The sequence below is a fragment of the Stegodyphus dumicola genome, chromosome 8, assembly GCF_044657685.1.
Source record: "Stegodyphus dumicola isolate Sdum_Otavi_A_Nest chromosome 8, ASM4465768v1".
NCBI classification, from domain to species: domain Eukaryota; kingdom Metazoa; phylum Arthropoda; class Arachnida; order Araneae; family Eresidae; genus Stegodyphus; species Stegodyphus dumicola.
Genome location: NC_140775.1, coordinates 40,160,504 through 40,179,395, shown reverse-complemented (window position 1 = coordinate 40,179,395; position 18,892 = coordinate 40,160,504). Strand labels below are relative to the sequence as shown.

The window sequence follows — 18,892 nt, the reverse complement described above, 5'->3', positions numbered from 1 at the left end:
GATGTCCAGCCGGAAAATAAACTGAGAAGAGTCAAACCAAAAATTGAATGTTGGGAGCCCACTAGGAACCGGAAGGAGGAAGTTTTGTTGACCCTTTTGAGAATTCGTCACTCGTATATTACACACAGTTATCTATTAAAAGCTGAGAGCGAACCGGTGTGTTCAAACTGTTATTCTGTAATGTCAGTTAGCCATTTTTTAATAGAGTGTCCGTACCTTAAAAATCTTCGTTTAAAACATTTTAAGAATGGTGACTTGCCTCTTGATCATATAATTGGGAAAGAGGTCAACTCAAATTTGTTCCTTTACTTGAAAGAGACAGGTATTTATTATTTAATTTAATTTGAGTCTGTTGTCCTGTCTTATTGTTTTTAATAGTATGCATTTTAATATGTCGTATGTTTGATGGCTTAGTGTTTTGTACTAGTGATAATTATATGAGATAAGTGTATTTGTTTATTTTAAGCATTTTATCTTTGCATATCATTTTCATCATTGTTTTTAATGCTAGTACGTTTTTATCTTGTCCATTTGTTTTTATATGTCTGTATTTAAGAATACTTGACATGAGTTTCGGCGCATATAATCATTAAGGTTTTGCGCCAGGAAACCTACTACTACTACTACTACTACTACTTTTCGGCTCTTCCTCTCTGAACATGTGCGTTCTAGAGCTAAATCCATAGATGGGGACCTCATTTTTCGAATCATAATCATTATTTGCCTCAACTTTCTTTTGTTTAACCTGTCGGTTTTTCCTAGACAAATAACACGCCCTTTCGATATGTCCAATTTTTTTACAAAAGCGGCATTCACTTGTTGCAAATCTACAGTTGTTTTTTTTGTGATTTGCTCCTAAGCAACGCCAACAAGTTTCATTTTTACCTTTATTATTCTTAGCAACAAAGTTTTGTTTCCGCGGTTTGGACTCATTTTTCTTGGTTTTAAGTACTTTCAGTTCTACGGAATTTCCTATAATTTCATTTGTACCCTTAACCGCCTTTTCCATCGCCAAGGCTATCTTTAAAGTTTTCTTTAAATCGATATTATCTTCCTGAAATAATCGACCTAAGATATTATGATCTCGTAGACCGCTAACGAAAACATCCCTTAACATTGTATTTAGCATATCCTCTTTATATTCACAAGGACTCGCTAACGAGCGTAATTGAGTGACATAACTAATATTTGATTCTCCCTCATGCTGTTTCCTATTAATAAACATGTGCCGACTAGGTATTATTAAAGCTTTAGGATTTAAATGATCCTTAAGAACCTTTTTTAGTTCGGTAAAATTTTTTCTGAAGGATTATCCGGAGAGAGTAAATTTTTCAACAAATTATACAATTTCGCATTCAAGCTTGAGATCAGAACTCTCCCACGCTTTGCCTCTGGAACATTTTGAATGTCCAAAAAAAGACTCAAATAGTTCTATGAACGAATCAAAATTTTCTACCGTTTCATCGAACTTATCAAAAGAAACAAAAATTTGGTCTTGTTTGTCTTGTGCCGTGAACTAGTCTGTTTGGTTGCGTCATGCACTTCAATAAACCCACACCGCAAGACACAACATATTGGCGACGAAGGTGTGTGAGAAGAAAATCGTTCCCGACTCGGTTACATGTTAAACCGAAACTTGTATTAGGGGATTCCCCGAAAACTGCAAAAGGTAGGAAAGTTATTTTATTTTTCTTTTGAAAGGATGGAGAAGTTAATTGAAGAATTAATAAAGCAGAATGAAGCTTTAATGGTCGCATTGCAAGAGAAATCGGAATATAAACAAGACACAACTGTCTAAAATCGGAACATAAACAAGACACAACTGAGAATTCTGACTCATTTATCTTCAGTCAACCGAGAGATTCCAGAGCACGCAGTTTTGTTTCCACACTATCATACAACGATAATAGCGTAAAGTCTTTTTTGGTTGCACTATTATTTATCAACACAAGATTCAATAAATCGCGAACGTACACATGTATAAGAATATCTTCACGTCTAAAACGGTTAACTGTTCGATGACTTTCGAATAATTTTCTTTAGTTGACGGGAAGCTCTGCACGGATAATATTCTTTAGTTGACAGGAAGCTCTGCACTATTTCTCGTGCTTTCGATTTGGCAGCAGTAGCCTGAATCAGATATACGAATTTCAAATGATCATCTAGAACTAGATCTTCGTGTATCTTACTAAAAGTATTCCAGAAATTCAACCAATCTCGTGGATCACCTGTAAATTCAATTAAATTTATTTTCGGAAGCTTAATTCGTTGCCGTTGCTCTTGAATTAACAGTTCTGGTTTCGTTTACAGATGCATGGAGTCAGCAAATTTTTCTCCATTTTCACAGTGACTTGCATCACTTTCACTCCGGATGCTATTAATTTCTCCTTGTAAATCTCACATGACTCAAATTCTTTAGTATATTCTTCTTGCGAGACTTCTTTCGATTTCCATAGGAGATCCAATATTTCTTCACCCAACTGGATCTTTTGGCCTATGATTATCATTTACAAAATCTATTTTATAGAAAGAAATTTCTGTCAAATTTATCTATCCTCTTCAAGATTTCACCCTGCAATTAGCTGATGTCAGGAATCGTCGCTAAGCGTACATTTAACATAAAAATTACCATATTGTGTGGTATTTAGTTACAAATATTTAAAAAAAAAAAAAAAGAATTGTTTACACATTGCTGCATGAGTCATTTTGTAACTGTCGTGTGTAGATAGTCATGTGGTGATCAGAGTTGCCAACTCTCCCGATTTAGGCGGGAGACTCCCGATTTTCGACCGCTCTCCCGCCAACCCGATTTACAATATATTTCTCCCGACTTTTTCTTATTCTTAATATTTCTCACGATTTTTATGGAACTTGGCTTAATACTTCGTTATATGAACCAAAAAAAAAGTGATTTTGGACGTCTGAAAGCAACTGAATTTTCTCTAGATTATATCTAAAATGAAACCTTGCGAATCAGATGAGAATTTCTGCTTTGCGATTGACAGCATACGTATCCAGAAACTTCGTTCTCCAGTTGTCCAATGGGCATCGAGCTCCACTGCGTGTCATCTGGCATATATTATAGCCAATGAGTACAAAGCAAGATCAAGGCCGTTGGCCGTTCTTTGGATGTTCTTTCGCTATTTCGTTCATCTTGTCCCGAGTTGTGTGAGTACACGTGCCTTTAGGAAATAGTTTTAGAAATTATCGTCTTTTGATATGTCTGCGAGAAAGGTGAAATACTCGTTCACGTTTCAAAAATCGTACACAGTTGACTTTCCTTCCATTATTTCTTCAAGGAAATGTAATAAATTTGCGAGGTGTACCATCTGTCGTTGCGATTTTTCGATTTCGCTTGGTGGAAGGGCAGATGTTCTCAAACATGTGCGTACACAAAAACACAAGGACAACATGAGTTGTTTTGAAAAAACGAAAAATTAAATTTTTCTTCGGAAACAAAAGACCAAAAAGTGATTAATGCAGAATGTCTGTTCTCTGCCTTTTTACTGGAGCACAACCTGCCACTGAATGCATTGGATTACGCTGTAGCTTTATTTAGAAAAATGTTTCCTGATAGTGAAATCGCTAAGAAATACTCAAGTGCAAGGACCAAAACAGGTGCAATTGTTAAAGAAATGGGTTTGAAAAATAAATCTTCAGTTATTGATTGCATTAAAACAGCTCCGTTCTGCCTCTCTACGGATGGAAGCAATAATACCAATTCAAAACTTATCCAATTGTTGTTTCTTTTTTTAATCCAGAGTCTTCAGAAATTGAGTGCAGTTTACTTTCTGTCCCCACTTTAGAAGGACATTCGACAGGCTTCAATATAGCACAGCTAATTATTAAAACTTTAAAATAAAATACAGTCCCTCTGGATAATTGCTTAGCGCTTGGTGCTGATAATGCACCAGTAATGGTAGGCTTGAAGACTGGTTTTGCAGGCATCTTAAGAAAGGCAAATTCAGATTTGCAGATTATGAGGTGCACCTGTCAGCTCTTAAATTTAGCAGCTGAAAAAGGGGCAGCTTCTTTACCATTAAATGTGGATGAACACATTGTTGATATTTATTATTATCTTGAAAGGAGTTCTAAAAGAAAGGAAAAATTGAAACAGTTCCAACAGCTGCATAATACTGAAATGAGAAAAATTTTGATTTTTTGTAATTTCTGCATCATTCAGCAATTCAACTGGCAGTTCTCAAAATAATACTGCAAAATATAAGCGTAAAGCTGATACAAATTTCTCTCAAAATAAAAAAAAAAATTGCTCAACACACGAAACATTTTCCGATTACTGTAAGTTTATCTTGTGAAGAACGAATATTTATGTTTTTTTCTTCGGACCTTAACAAAGCTTCTTGCTTTTTTTTTTACAATTCATTTTGCCATCATTCGATGTTCTGAACACAATTCTACAAAGCAGAATTCCATTAATTCATGTTTTGCAATCAATGATTTATGATCTGTTTAAAGACATTTTATCAAAGTTTGTAAAACCAGTCTGTGTTTTGTCTTGTAATTCTATATATGATGTGATTTATGGTGAAACAGAAAATCAGAAGGAAGATGAAGATTTGGTAATAGGAGCTGCAACTACAAAAGTAGTGGAAGAACTTAAGACAAAAATAAGTTTTATCTTCATGTTAGAAATTACTTCTGTCAAGTATGTGATTACATACTACATAAATTTCCAGTCAACGATGAAGTGATTTTGCATGCTAAAGTTGCTGATGTTTCTGCTCTAGCAAATGCATCTTTTTTTGATATAAGGTACTTTTTGAACAGATTTCCTGTGTTACTTCGTTTAGTCATGAAAGATGATGATATTGATGTTGCTACTGATATACTGCAGTCGCAATTTTGCAGTTTACAATTAGAAAACTTGGATGAAGTTATAAAATCAGCTAGGATTGACACCCAGTGGAGGTTAATTGGAAAATTGAAAGGTGCTGACGGAATTTTAAAATATAGTGGACTCTCTAGAATTATGTTGGCCATCTTGACAGTTCCCCATAGTAATGCAGAGTGTGAGAGGATTTTCAGTGTTGTTGCGAAAACGAGGACTAAATTTAGATCTAATATTAGTGACGACACATTAGAAAAACTTTTATTAGCGAAAGCAGGCCTACGTGGCAATTGCTATGAACAAAATTATGAAGTTTCTTTCTTAACGAGAGCAAAATCTGCCACTGTCCATAACATTTGTATGAAAACTGATTAAAATGCCTTTTTTTTTTTTTTTTTTTTTTTTTTTAAACGATGAAAGTAATAAAAATGTTTTTTATGTCTAAGGTATTTTTGTTTTGCTTGCATTTAAGACTTAGTAACTATTTAAAGTTAATTCGTTATTAAAAACTATATTTTTATCATTTAAAAAGTCTTTTTAACATTGTGAAAAATCTCCTGATTTTTGAGTGTCATAGGTTGGCAAGTATAGGTGATGAAAGCAAAACAAAACAAATAATAATAATAATAATAATAATAATTTGCCAGGTTGGTATCAGGCATATAAATTATTCAGTATCTGTAAAATCAACAAAGTTTCAGTTTCAGATAGCAAATGGCAACTACGAAGCCGAATTATAGGATCATACAGATTTGTGCTAATGAATGAATATTTCTTCAATAAGGAGGTTATTTTATTTTAATACCCATCTGAAATTAAGAGTAGGAACTTTCCATATTTTATTATGAGAAAGTATCAAGTATGCATGCATACAGCATACATAAAAAAAAATTCTTAAAAAAAGGGGAAGGGGGTTCCTGGTAGTTTGGATTTTAAATCATTCTGGGTATTAGATATCTAGATTTTAGTTTTCTACTGCATTACTGAAACCAGTGAGGCACAAGTAACTGTTGCTTCTTGTTTTACATACTCTAGAGGTAGTTTTATTTTGCAAAGAAGAAGTTTGATTGTATTTTTTAAAAATATTTTAATGCTACTATGCCCACTTCTAAAAAAAATTAGCAGAAATGGAAGCCTTGAAAGTAAGAAGAATACCACTGCGTACATACAGCCTTCACGAAAGCATATAATAGCTTACATGAACATTTGAATGAGTCAGAATTGAGCAGTGATGTTCTTCATCGTCCCTGGAAATTCTGGAAGATAAAGGAATTCGACTTTGAAGAGAAATTGTTATATGGCTAATTTTAAACTACAGGTGATCGCATTTGCTCAAAATTCCATGAACAATACAGCTGCTGGGCATTTCTATATAAATAAAAAATAAGTACAATGGTGGAGAAAGTCGGGAGCAAATTGCACCAAGATCAGATCTCTCATTTTGGTAAAGATTCGAAAGACCAAAATTATAAACAATTTCAAAAATAAAACAACTGCTTTTGATAACATGAATACCTCATTTCATTTAAAATCAATTTTTTTCATGAACTTATGAAATATAAAATATTTAAAAGTGCGATATTTAGCGATTTATTGCTTGCAGCTGGCAAACTAAAACATACCTATACTCTTTGCAAGATTAGCAGATGAATATATAAACTGACCCCCATAATTTCACTTAAAAAAGTTAAACAAATTTTCAACTTATATGTGAAAATGTATGGTATGTGGTAATTTTGCATAGAAGTCGGAGATAAGGCAGTCTTGGCAGTAGAACACTACATTTTTGCCTGTATTAATTCATTACAACCAATTTTTGCTACTTGCAGCACAAAATAATACTTTGATAGCAGAAAACGAGGCATACCATCGATGGGAGCTCATTGCATTATTTCCCAATCCTAAAGGGCTACTACCTCTTGCAAATACTGTACGAGAAGGAAAAATCTTCAGTTCTAAACAGGATGTGGAAAAACCTCTCGTGAGCATATCACTACATACCCATCACATTTTTTCACTACTGGAAACGAAAATATACTTTTATGATGGCAAAACTGCATTATAATCTGTTAGTTTAAAATAAGGACTCCAAGATCTCAGCAACCATATTTCATTGACAGTCATAATGTGTGTCATCACCATCATCATACAAAGGATATTATAGAATTTTAGCAAAATCAAAGGACTCAGCTACCTTCTGCAGCAATCATCACCATGGCTACAAGTCAGAAGGGCGAGGAAATGGCCTTGAAGTTTCATTAAGTTTATATTTAAGTATTCTAAAAAAGTAACAGATTTGGTTCTTAAATGAAATTAAGCTGTTCCATAGCATGCCCAAAGTTTTTTTAACTAAGGAAAAAGTATGAAGTAATTGAGATTAATTTTGAAAAATATTTTGAGAAAATCATTTTCAACATTTTGAATGCAAATAAATAATCAAATATTTTGCGGGCTTAATTAAGGCAAAGCATACAAGGGCTATCTGCCAGAGAAATAAATGCCTTTTTTTGTGAGGAAGTTTTGAGAGAAACTCACTCATATTTACTTATACAATGTATCATAAGACCAAAACTTACAACACATAAGAAAGTCAATCTTTTCATAATATAACAGGCTGGCAATAGTACCATAATACTGGATTAAAAAAAAGAACGGTTTAATCCTAGTATCCGGTGCACAAGGGATTTGGCTACTTTTGGTGACTTTATGATGAGCAGTAAATGGGACATATACTATGAGTAGTTAAATGGGTCATTTTGGTGTTGGCGATAATTTTCAAAATCGCGCCAAGGCAGCACCGTATACTAGGATTTTACCAAAAGAACTATTACATAGACAAGATTTATCACTTTTTCTGATATTCAAATTAATGTTCTCAAAAAAAAAATGTTTTTAAGTCTCTCTAGAAAGCAAATATTTTTATTCAAAAGTGTCAACTTATATTAATAAAGTAAGTACACAATCGCAATTATTTACTGATCTAGTCAGATGTTATATTACTTTATTTTTCATGTTCAGACTAATTTTTTTAAATTTTATCTAGAAAGCAAATACTTTTATTCATAAAAGGTTTACTTATACAAGTCTTTAATCCTGACGTCCATAATCTGGAATGATCTATAATCCGGACCTCAAAGCTACAAACTTTATGTGCATGCATTTACGCATACGTGTAAAGAGAAGAGATACTGTTTATAGAAGAACGAATTAAAGAGAAAGAATTAGCACAAAAAATGAAGCAATTTAAACAACTTACATTGAAAGAAATGTTTAATAAAGTAAACAAATAAATATTAAGCTTTTTTTTTTTTTTTTTTTTTTTTTTTGTAAATTTTGATACCCTTTAGATCATAATTGCTCTTTATTTCATAAATTACGGTGGCTGATCTTTGGAATATGGTAACTGGTAGTTTGGCGACATTTTGGAGGCAATAAAGGTTATTACCTGGGACTTTGGTAATAATGTGAGAAGTAGTCAGTTCCGATTATGCATTATTTTGTGTGAGGGAAATGAGAGATCATGAGATATGTCATGTGACATTAATGGACGAATTACAGTTCTTTAATCGGAAAAGGGGGCAGGAATTTGGAAAACCGTAGTACTATATTATTTTGTATTAAGTACTTCATTGTGTGTTGTGTGAAATAGTGGTAGTGTGCGTGCCACGTAATGAAGATTCTGAAGATTAGGTAAGTTAGTATTTTTAATCATTTGAGGATATTATTATTATGCATTGTTCTAAATGTAAGGAGTAAATAAATTAATATGATGATATTGGAAAATTGTTATTAGCAATGATTTAGTTTAAAGTAATTAGGATTGTAATCTAATTTTTATTAATTTAATGTATGTGCTTATTTATATTTTAAGTAATGTTTTTTAATTTAATGATATTTTAATTTAATGATCGTGATTTTGTGAGTTATATGTTTGTAGTATTTTGGAATACGTTTGATTAGTATACGTTGAGTATTTTCATGCATTTTCGTGAAATTTTTCTAATTTATGAGAAAAAAGCAGTGTACATGAATATAGTGAAGAGTGTGCGCAATGCCATTTTTGTGCAATTCTGGGATTTTTTTTAAGTAAAAATAAGTCGACGTGTACATGGTTTAGTGATATTTTAATTAAATGATAGTTATTTTGTGAATTTCATATTTGTAGGAATTTGGTATACGTTTCAGTTGAAGTAAACGTGCATGGAAGTAATTTAAATATTTGACACTGAGTATTTGTAACCATTTGTAATGTTTGCGGTATGAATTCGTTGGTGACGTTTATAATATAATAGATAATTTAGAGGTAAAAGTTTTTGGATATTTTATTTATTTTATACGTGGAAATGTTCATTTTTTAAAAGGGTATATACTTTTTGCGATCAGGTAATTTCATATATGTTCTTTTTACCGGATTTAAAGATTCACAAAATTTTCATGCATTTTCGTGAAATTTTTCTAATTTATGAGAAAAAAAGCAGTGTACATGGATATAGTGAAGAGTGTGCACAATGCCATTTTTGTGCAATTCTGGGATGTTTTTTAAAGTAAAAATAAGTCGACGTGTACATGGTTTAGTGATATTTTAATTAAATGATATTATTTTGTGAATTTTATGTTTGTAGGAATTTGGTATACGTTTCAGTTGAAGTAAACATGTATGAAAATAATTTAAATATTTGACACTAAGTATTTGTAGCCATTTGTAATGTTTGCGGTATGAATTTGTTAGTGACGTTTATAATATAATAGATAGGTAAAAGTTTTTGGATATTTTATTTATTTTATACGTGGAAATGTTCATCCTTGGAAAGGGTACATACTTTTTCGCGATCAGGTAATTTCATATATGTGCTTTTTACGGAGTTTAAAGATTCACAGAATTTTTTTGCATTTTCGTGCAAATTTTTGTAATTTATGAGAAAATAGAAGTGTAGATGGATAAAGTTAAGAGTGTGTGCAATGCCCGTTTATGTGCAATTCTGGGATGTTTTTTTAAGTAAAAATAAGTCGACGTGTAAATAGTTTATGTGTATGTGCTATTCTGAAAAACGCGCAAGGAGTTTGCGTTTGTGCACTTTTTCCCAATTTTGCAGTTAATATTTGTCATGATTAAGCAGTTTTGTTACATAAAATTTCTAGCATAAGTGTAATTCGGCTAGTAGATTGTTGGAAAAAGTATTCAGTAAATAAAAAGAAAAGAAACATGTCTTTACTTTGTGAAGACAAAATGGCGGCAAAAAACAAAAAATAGAAGGTTGCTGTAGTATAGTTGGTCGCCAAAAAATCGCCAAGTTACCATAATCCAAAATCAACCATTACGGTTTCATATTTTTAATTGTATAATTTCTGCATGCCATCTTACCAGGTTTAAATTGATGATCTATAATCCGGAAAAACCCCTAATCCAGAATCGCCGAAGTCCCGACGAGTACGGATTACAAACTTTGCACTGTATTAATAAAGTAAGAATACAGAATAATCATCATTATTTACTAAACTAGTTAGAGGACACATTACTTTTTTTATATTTTATACAATTTAAACCGTTAACATAAAACTTCACCCCAATATAATACACTAGAATTTGTAATTTTAATTAACCTTTTTCCAATATTACACTTTTGATCCACTGATTTACACTTTGATGGAAATGTTTTTTAATGCATGCAACATAATTTTGGTACAACTCTGATATACACCCTAATTTTACCAAATGTGGCGATATGTCTTCTGCGTTGGTTTTTGGGGCAATTGCGTGTTGTATGGCAACCCTGTTGACGTTGAAAAATCTTTCGCTAGAGCTCGCTGGTCCGCATCATGCTCGTTGGTTTGTTGGTTCGCGTCTGTGTCTCGGAAGATAAAATGATGGAAGTTGTTGAATTGAAGTTCGGCAAAAGGAAATATCACTGTGGCCGTCCTATTGAAGGGGCAGTGGGTATTTGGAGGTGTGGGAAGAGGGTCTGGGAGATTATTTTTAGTGGCTGTGCATGATAGAAATAGGGATTTGTGAACCATAGTATGAATTTTCTAGATAGTGATTACCTGGCGGCATGTTAAAGGCAGTATGAAATTGATATTTCTGCTCTTCGAAAAAGCATTAATTCATGGTAAGTGCATTTTACTTTATTCTTGTTCTTATTTTGTAGAATGTTATATTCATTGATTTTTTAGTATGAATTTTGTCGTTATTGTTGTTTTTTAATTGTTTAGAATTTATTTTAGTTTATTTTGTTGATTAGTGTAATTCGTAAATGTTTTTTAAAGTTGAAGCAGAACGCTGTGTACATGGTATTCTTTAAAATTTATTGTTATGTTAATTTATGAAAGTGAGGTATGCGTAGTTTGTAGATTCGTTCGTTGCCTAAATTATGCAATTTGTAGATGTTTTTTTAAGTTTAAACAAGATGCTGTGTACATGGTATTCTTTGAAATTTATTGTTATGTTAATTTATTAAAGCGAGATGTGCGTAGTTTGTAGCCTAGATTGTGCCATTCGTAGATGTTTTTTTAAGTTAAAACATATCGCTGTGTAAATGGATTCTTGTCAAATATTTTTGGTTAGAAACTTTATGTTTTTGCTATCTAAAATTTTTGTTTTGGTTTCGGATTTTTAACTTAAATTGTGTGTTCGAAACGTAGTTTTTGAACTGCGTTTTTTGGAGACATTTTAGGCTTAAAGTTCAAAATGTAGACAAAAAATTTAGATAGTAATATGGCAGCGTGGAGGCAAGAAATTTGGCGACTTGAGGGCGCATATCAGAGTAGTTCCATAATTTTTAATAAGAACACATATTGGCTTAAAATACTTAATATAATCTCAGACACTGAGTTCTGTATGTAACTGGGAATGCTGAATAAGTTTATTCCTTGATCTGAAATTTTTTCCACATGCGATACACAAATTTGGTTTCTCCCCTGTGTGAGTAATTCTATGTTGAGTAAGAGTAGATTTCTGAATACACCTATAACCACAAATGTCACAAACATGAGGCCTGTCATCTGTATGAATCTTATAATGATCTGTTAAAACACCTTTTCGGCTAAATTTCTTGTTACAAATATTGCATTCATATAATTTTTCTTTTGTGTGTGTCACATAATGTGCTTTCAGGCTATCATTCCTCCCAAAAGCTCTATTGCAAATATCACAAGAAAAGGACTTTTCTTTTGTGTGTGTCTTATAATGTGCCTTTAGTCCATCTTTTCTTCCAAAACCTTTATTACAAACATCACAAATAAAAGCTTTGTCATTTGTATGTGTCATACAGTGTGCTGTAAGATTATTTTTCCTCTTAAAAGATTTGCTACAAATTTCACACACGTAAGGTTTTTCTCTGGTATGACTAATATAATGCCGTGAAAGTATTTTTTTTGTTTTGAAATGTTTTCCACATAAACTACACATATGAGGTTTTTCATCATTATGTACCAATACATGATTATTTAACTGAGCATTACTTAAAAATACTTGGCCACATAAGTTACAAGCATATGGTTTTTCTCCGGCATGAATCAGATAATGAGCTAGTAGATCACTCTGCCGTCTAAACTTTTTATCGCAAAGATCACATGCAAAATGTTTTATACCTGAAAGTATACTTGCATGTGTAAAATAATGTAACTTGAGACCACTTTTTCTCACAAAAGACTTATTACAAACATCACAAATATATAGTTTTTCTTCAGCATGAATACGAAAATGATTTGAAAGCGCACTTTTGAAAACATAACTCTTTCCACACACAGTACATACATGTGGCTTTTCACCTGTATGGGAGATAAGATGAGCCTTACAATCTCTTAGCCTTTTAAATTTTTTATTACATACTTCACATTCATGAAGCTTTTTTTTGCCCTGAACATTACAATCATGATTAGAAAGCATATCACTTTCTCTAAATCTACAACCACAAATATTACACATATAAGGACTTGCTTCCGGACCTATGTGAAGATGTTCAATTTTCTCTTTGAATTTGTAGTCATAGACTTCATGTATATTAGGCTTTTCTTGAATATCAGCCATAGGGGAACACACACTGTCATTTTGCTCAAACTCCATGTCAAACAAAGGATAAAATTTTTGTATTCATTAGTTACTCAATGTATGTGTCACTTATGTATATATTGTATATGAATTTTGCATATTTTTGCTAAATGTTGCATATGGCATCTAACCATGTTAGCAAAATAATACAAGTATATTAAACTGTGGTACGTATAATGAAAAATATGAATATGTCATACGATGAAAGACACAGAAAATTTTTCAATGATACACAGAACTTTTCGTAATCATGATCATTCACTGCTTGGAAAATCAATAATAAACATATTAAAATTCTTTAGGTTCAAAAACTGAATCCACTTAAATAAAAAAATATAAGCATGTCATTACCTTTTGTTCTAACATTAAAATTTGCATCTACGCTCATATAAACACATGTCAGCCATATATTTTCAGTTTCTCCAGACACGCATTAGTACAAATTATATTTTTAAATATGTTAATAGGCTTTGAGTTTCAGTACATTATATAAATATATTGATATTCTGAAACTTTTAAACATTCCTTCAGTGCTGTTTTACGCATGCACATGAATTTGCAGTTTAAACAATATTCAAATTTCCATATATTTACAGATAACGTTTATTTCCAGCAGCCACTCACAACAGAATATTTGGATTGTGCGCAAATCTTTTGGCCTACTGATGAAAATGGCTCAATCAGATTTTTTTTTTTTTTTTTTTTTTTTTTTAAATTTAACTTTTAACAGCTCTCTTTTACTGTCTTTGCTTACACTAGTGTTCATTACGTTAGAAATTAGAAACTGTGCACTTTTTTTATTCATACTGCACGTAGACGTTATACACCTAATATTACAGTTTTACGATCAACTGAGTCTGTGACAGAACATGTGATAATTTTTTAACACTGCGAATCTGGCATCAAGGAAATGTATTTACTTCTGACCGCAAAACCTTCAGCGATTTATGAGGTAAAAATTCACTGGAATTTTCGCTGTACATCGAGGATGTTGTCAGTGTGACATACCTATCGTTGTCTTTGGAAAAAAAAAAGGCAGTTTATCGAAGAACAGGCTTTATAACTAGAAAAAAACATTCTAGTTGTATGTTTTGTTTCAAGATACTCATATAAATTTTTTATTTTATTAGTACGTTGGATTTCTGAGAGACTCACATCTTCATAAAAAATAAGAACTATGTGATGTATGCTATAAGAAATGCTCTAAAAGAAACGATACCAGTTTGAACAGTATTAAATAAGGCACACCATATTCAGGCAGGAAATGTTTTATCCTTCTATAATGGAGTCAAAACAAAATGCTAATGTGTATTCTGATGTGAATAATAAAATCGGTAAACCTCTTGATATGATAGGTGTTACAGAAAATCGTCATACTAATGTAGGTTCTAATATAAATAATGTAGAAAGACCCTATGCTTGTGACGTATGTGGTAAACGGTTTAGAGTAAAAAACTGTCTTACTCAGCATTTGCACATTCATACCGGAGAAAAGCCTTATGTATGTAATATCTGTGGAAGATGTTTTAGGGAAAGCTGCATGCTTTACAATCATCGCCGTAATATTCATACAGTAGAAAAGCCTTATGACTGTGATATATGTAATAAAAAGTTCAAAAGAAAGGCAAATCTTGATTCCCATCTTCTTACACACAAAGGTGAAAAGCCTCATATATGCTCTCTTTGTGGAAAAGGTTTCACTTTTAAAGGTTCACTTTTAATTCATTATCGCATTCATACTGGAGAAAGACCATATGTATGTGATATTTGTAACAAGTCCTTTATTAAAAAAAGTTACCTCAGAGTGCATTGTTTTACACATTCAAAAGAAAAGCCTTTTACATGCAATCTTTGTAATGTACGCTTCACCCGGCCAACTGATTTGGCAAATCATTATCCGATTCATGCAGGAGAAAAGCCATATGTTTGTGATACCTGTGGTCAAAGTTTCTTGAGGAAATCACAGCTGACTAGTCATGTATTGGTGCATACAGGAGAGAAACCTTATCCGTGTAATGTGTGTGGTAAATGTTTTAAATCCAAAAGAATACTTAACAAGCATTATATTAGTCATACTAGAATAAAGCCTTATACATGTGAAATTTGTAACAAATCCTTTAAAAGGAAAGATAGTCTCAAAGCCCATTGTTTAACACATACAAATGACAAATCTTTTTTATGTGATATTTGTAATAAATCTTTTGCAAGGAAAGATGCACTGAAAGCACATAATTTGACACATACAAAGCAGAAACCTTTTGTATGTAATATTTGCAATAAAGCATTTGGCAGGAAAAGTATCCTGATGGCTCATCACTTAACGCACACAAAGGAAAAGCCATATACTTGTAACATTTGTAATAAAAGGTTTTGCCGCAAAGGTGTTCTTACGGATCACTATAAGATCCACTCAGGAGACAGGCCTCATGTTTGTGATATATGTGGTAGCAAATTTATTCAGAAATCAACTCTTACTCAACATCGATTCATTCACACAGGCGAGAAACCAAACTTATGTAAAATATGTGGGAAAAACTTCAGATCGAGAAATAAACTTGTTCAGCATTCACAAGTGCATGTGGAAGAAAAGTCTAATACCCAAATAAATTCAAGCTAATTAATTATTCTCAGTGAATGTATGCAATCAGTGATGCAGTGTATTTGTATAAAAATATTAATATTTCATCTTTTTGTTATTACGTATGATGGTATCTTAAGACAAATTTGTAAATTGCTGTAATTTGAAAAAAAAAAATATATATATATATACAGTACAAAATCCGTAATCCGAACTCATCAGGACTTCGGCGATTCCAAATTAGAAGTTTTTCCGGGTAATAGGTCATCAATTTAAATCTGGTAAGGTGGCATGCAGAAATTATACAATTAAAAATATGAAACCGTAATTTATGAAATAAAGAGTAATTATGATCTAAAGCGTATCAAAATGTACCAAAAAAAAAAGCTTAATATTTATATGTTTATTTTATTAAACATTTCTTTCAATGTAAGTTGTATAAGTTGCTTCGTTTTATGTGCTAATACTTTCTCTTTAGTTCTATAAACAGACATAATTTCTTGTTCAGTTACAAAGTTCCACTATTCAAGTCCTGTAATTGCTGTGTTGAGCATACCGACTAAATTGTCAATCGAAATTTTTTCATTTTCAATAACCTCTCTGTAACTTTCTTCACTATCGGAAGCGTGCATGGGTAAACACTTTAAGCGCATGCGTAGCAGACGCGCGCATTAAACGCACATTCATAAGTTTGTGCCTTTGAGGTCTGGATTATAGATAATTCCGAATAATGGATGTCCGAATTACAGACTTTGTACTTTAATGATATTACAGCCAAGGAGATGATACGCTGAGATATACACTAAATCATAAAATCTCAACTTTTATGTTTTTTACAGAAATGTTTGAACTTAATTTATACATTAATACTTATCTAATAAGCTTTTTTAAAATGCATTTTATATTCGAATATATAATTATTTTTATTCTTAAAAAAATCAGCATCTTCATAATTATTATACAGGGTGTGGCAGAGAAACTACCTTATTTTAAAAATGAATAACAAACATTATAAGCGATATCAGTCTAATATTTTTTTCGGAACTACTCTGATATGCGCCCTCAAGTCGCCAAATTTCTCGCCAAAAATTTTTGGCGAGAAACTTCACGCTGCCATATTACTATGTAAATTTTTTTTCTATATTTCGAACTTTAAGCCTAAAATGTCTCCAAAAACGCGGTTTTCGCACATGCAAAAACTACGTTTTAAACACACGATTTAAGCTAAAAATCAAAAAAAAAAAAAAAAATTAGATAGCAAAAATGTAAAGTTTCTAACCAAAATATTTGACAAGAATCCATGTACACAGCGACATGTTTTAACTTAAAAAAAAACATCTACGAATGGCGCAATGTAGGCAACGAACTCGCACACCTCGCTTTAATAAATTAACATAACAACAATGAATTTCAAAGAATACCATGTACATAGCATCCTGTTTAAACTTAAAAAAACATCTACGAATAGCGCAAAATTTCAAATGATACCATGTACACAGCATTCTGTTTCAAAAACAACAATAACGACAGAAATTCATACTAAATAACCAATGAACGTAACATTCTACAAAATAAGAACAAGAATAAAATAAAATTCACTTACCATGAATTAATGCTTCTTCGAGCAGCAGATACACTAATTTCATACTGCCTTTAACATGCCGCCACGTAATCACTATCGTATTTACATGACAACCAGACACACTTCAGAAAATTCATACTATGGTTTACAAATAAATAAAATCACAAATCCCTACTTCTATTATGCGCAGCCATTAAAAATAATCTCCCAGACCCTCTTTCCACACTTCCAAATACCCACTACCCCTCAAAAGGATGGCCATAATGATATTTCCTTTTGCCGAACTTCAATTCAACAACTTCTACCATTTTATCTTTCCCTCCCATCTTCTCAGACACAGACGCGAATCAACGAGCTTCAGCGAAAGATTGTTCAACGTCAACAGGGTTGCCATAGAAAACGTAATCCCGCCAATAACCAGCGCAGAACATATATTGCCACATTTGGTAAAATTAGGGCGTATATCAGAGTTGTACCTTTTTTTCAAGTTATAGAGAGACACTTAAAGTTTTTTTTATTATTATTATGGTTTAAAAATAATATTAAGGTGGCCTCCGTTTTGGTCAATGCATTGAGATAGTCGAATTTTGAAATTTCTTTCTACTCTTATAACAGGAATGTTGTCCATAGCAGCTTCAATATTGTTCTTCAGTTGAGCCAGAGTCTTTAGACAATAGAGATTTCAGATAGCCAAACAAAAAAAAAAATCATATGGGGCTAAATCAGGCGAGCACACTGGCCACTGAAGATCGTCCCATAAGGAGATGAGGCGTCCAGGAAAATGCTCTTCAAAAGACCATGGTCCAATGATGCCTATTCTGGACAATGCACACCAAACAGTCACATGTTCTTTATGGAGGGGCTGCTCAGGGATTCATGCCACTCCAGTATCGCATCTGTTTTGTTTATTCACACAACCAGAAAGGAGAAAATGAGCCTCATCGCTAAAGAACACTAGGGCATCATGAGGCATATTGTCAAGAACAGTTTCGTATGCATTTTTTCGTGAAAGAAAATCGCATGGATTAAGTTTTTGCACAACTGCAAATTTATATGGACGAAAATGCAGTACATTGAAAAGTACGACTCCACGACGTACATGCGCTCCTGTCTTGTCTACTGCATGATCGTTCTAAACCTACATTACAAAAAACTTTAGACACTGCTCTTTTCAATGAGCACCACCCCACCCTTTTCAGAATAAATGTCACTAGATAGCGCACGTTTCAAATAAGGAAGTTCCCCAGCTGCACCCTGTACAAATTTTAAAATACAATTTCAACTTTTGTAATTGTTGAACATAAACTGTTTAATTATGCAAACTATATGCAATTGGACTATTTTATCAATGCTGCTGGAATGATTGCTCTGTTTGTTAATAAAATCAGTTTGTTAATAAAAAAAAAAATCTTAAGTACAAATTGAACGTTTACACCTATTGTAAGTACATAATTATGAATATGATTTCTTTTCATATTTATATAATGTATTGATTATTTAATTTCGCTTAATAATGGAACCAATCAAATAAACACAACTAAAAAATCATAAAAAACAAGTGCAATTAAAACTCTGTTATGTCATATTCATGATAAGTAAATACAACATACTACACTAAAAATATTCATATGATTTTATACATATTTCAAAAAGTGTTTAATTGCAACTTTATTAGCCTGAACATTAGATGATCTTTATTTTAAGTGCTTTACAAGAGAAGCGCATAAAATCAAAGAGAAATTAAAAGCCTCGCACCAAAATCATCTTACATACCTAAGCTTGATATACTGAAAATGTACTGCAAGAATATAGTTAAATGGTGTAAACACTATATTT

General features: G+C 32.2%; 1 protein-coding gene across 1 annotated transcript; it reads left to right on the top strand.

The window, feature by feature from the left end:
* The first annotated feature begins 13,801 nt into the window (after positions 1-13,801).
* On the top strand, positions 13,802-18,464 carry LOC118205797 (uncharacterized). The gene has a single exon (XM_035378079.2). The coding sequence runs from the start codon at positions 14,161-14,163 to the stop codon at positions 15,511-15,513; it is 1,353 nt and encodes a 450-aa protein (XP_035233970.1). The 5' UTR covers positions 13,802-14,160; the 3' UTR covers positions 15,514-18,464.
* The last annotated feature ends 428 nt before the right edge of the window (positions 18,465-18,892 follow it).

What these genes read in the sequence shown, in the direction of transcription:
- LOC118205797 (XM_035378079.2), top strand. Translation starts at nt 14,161, where the DNA reads ATGTTTTATCCTTCTATAATGGAGTCAAAACAAAATGCTAATGTGTAT.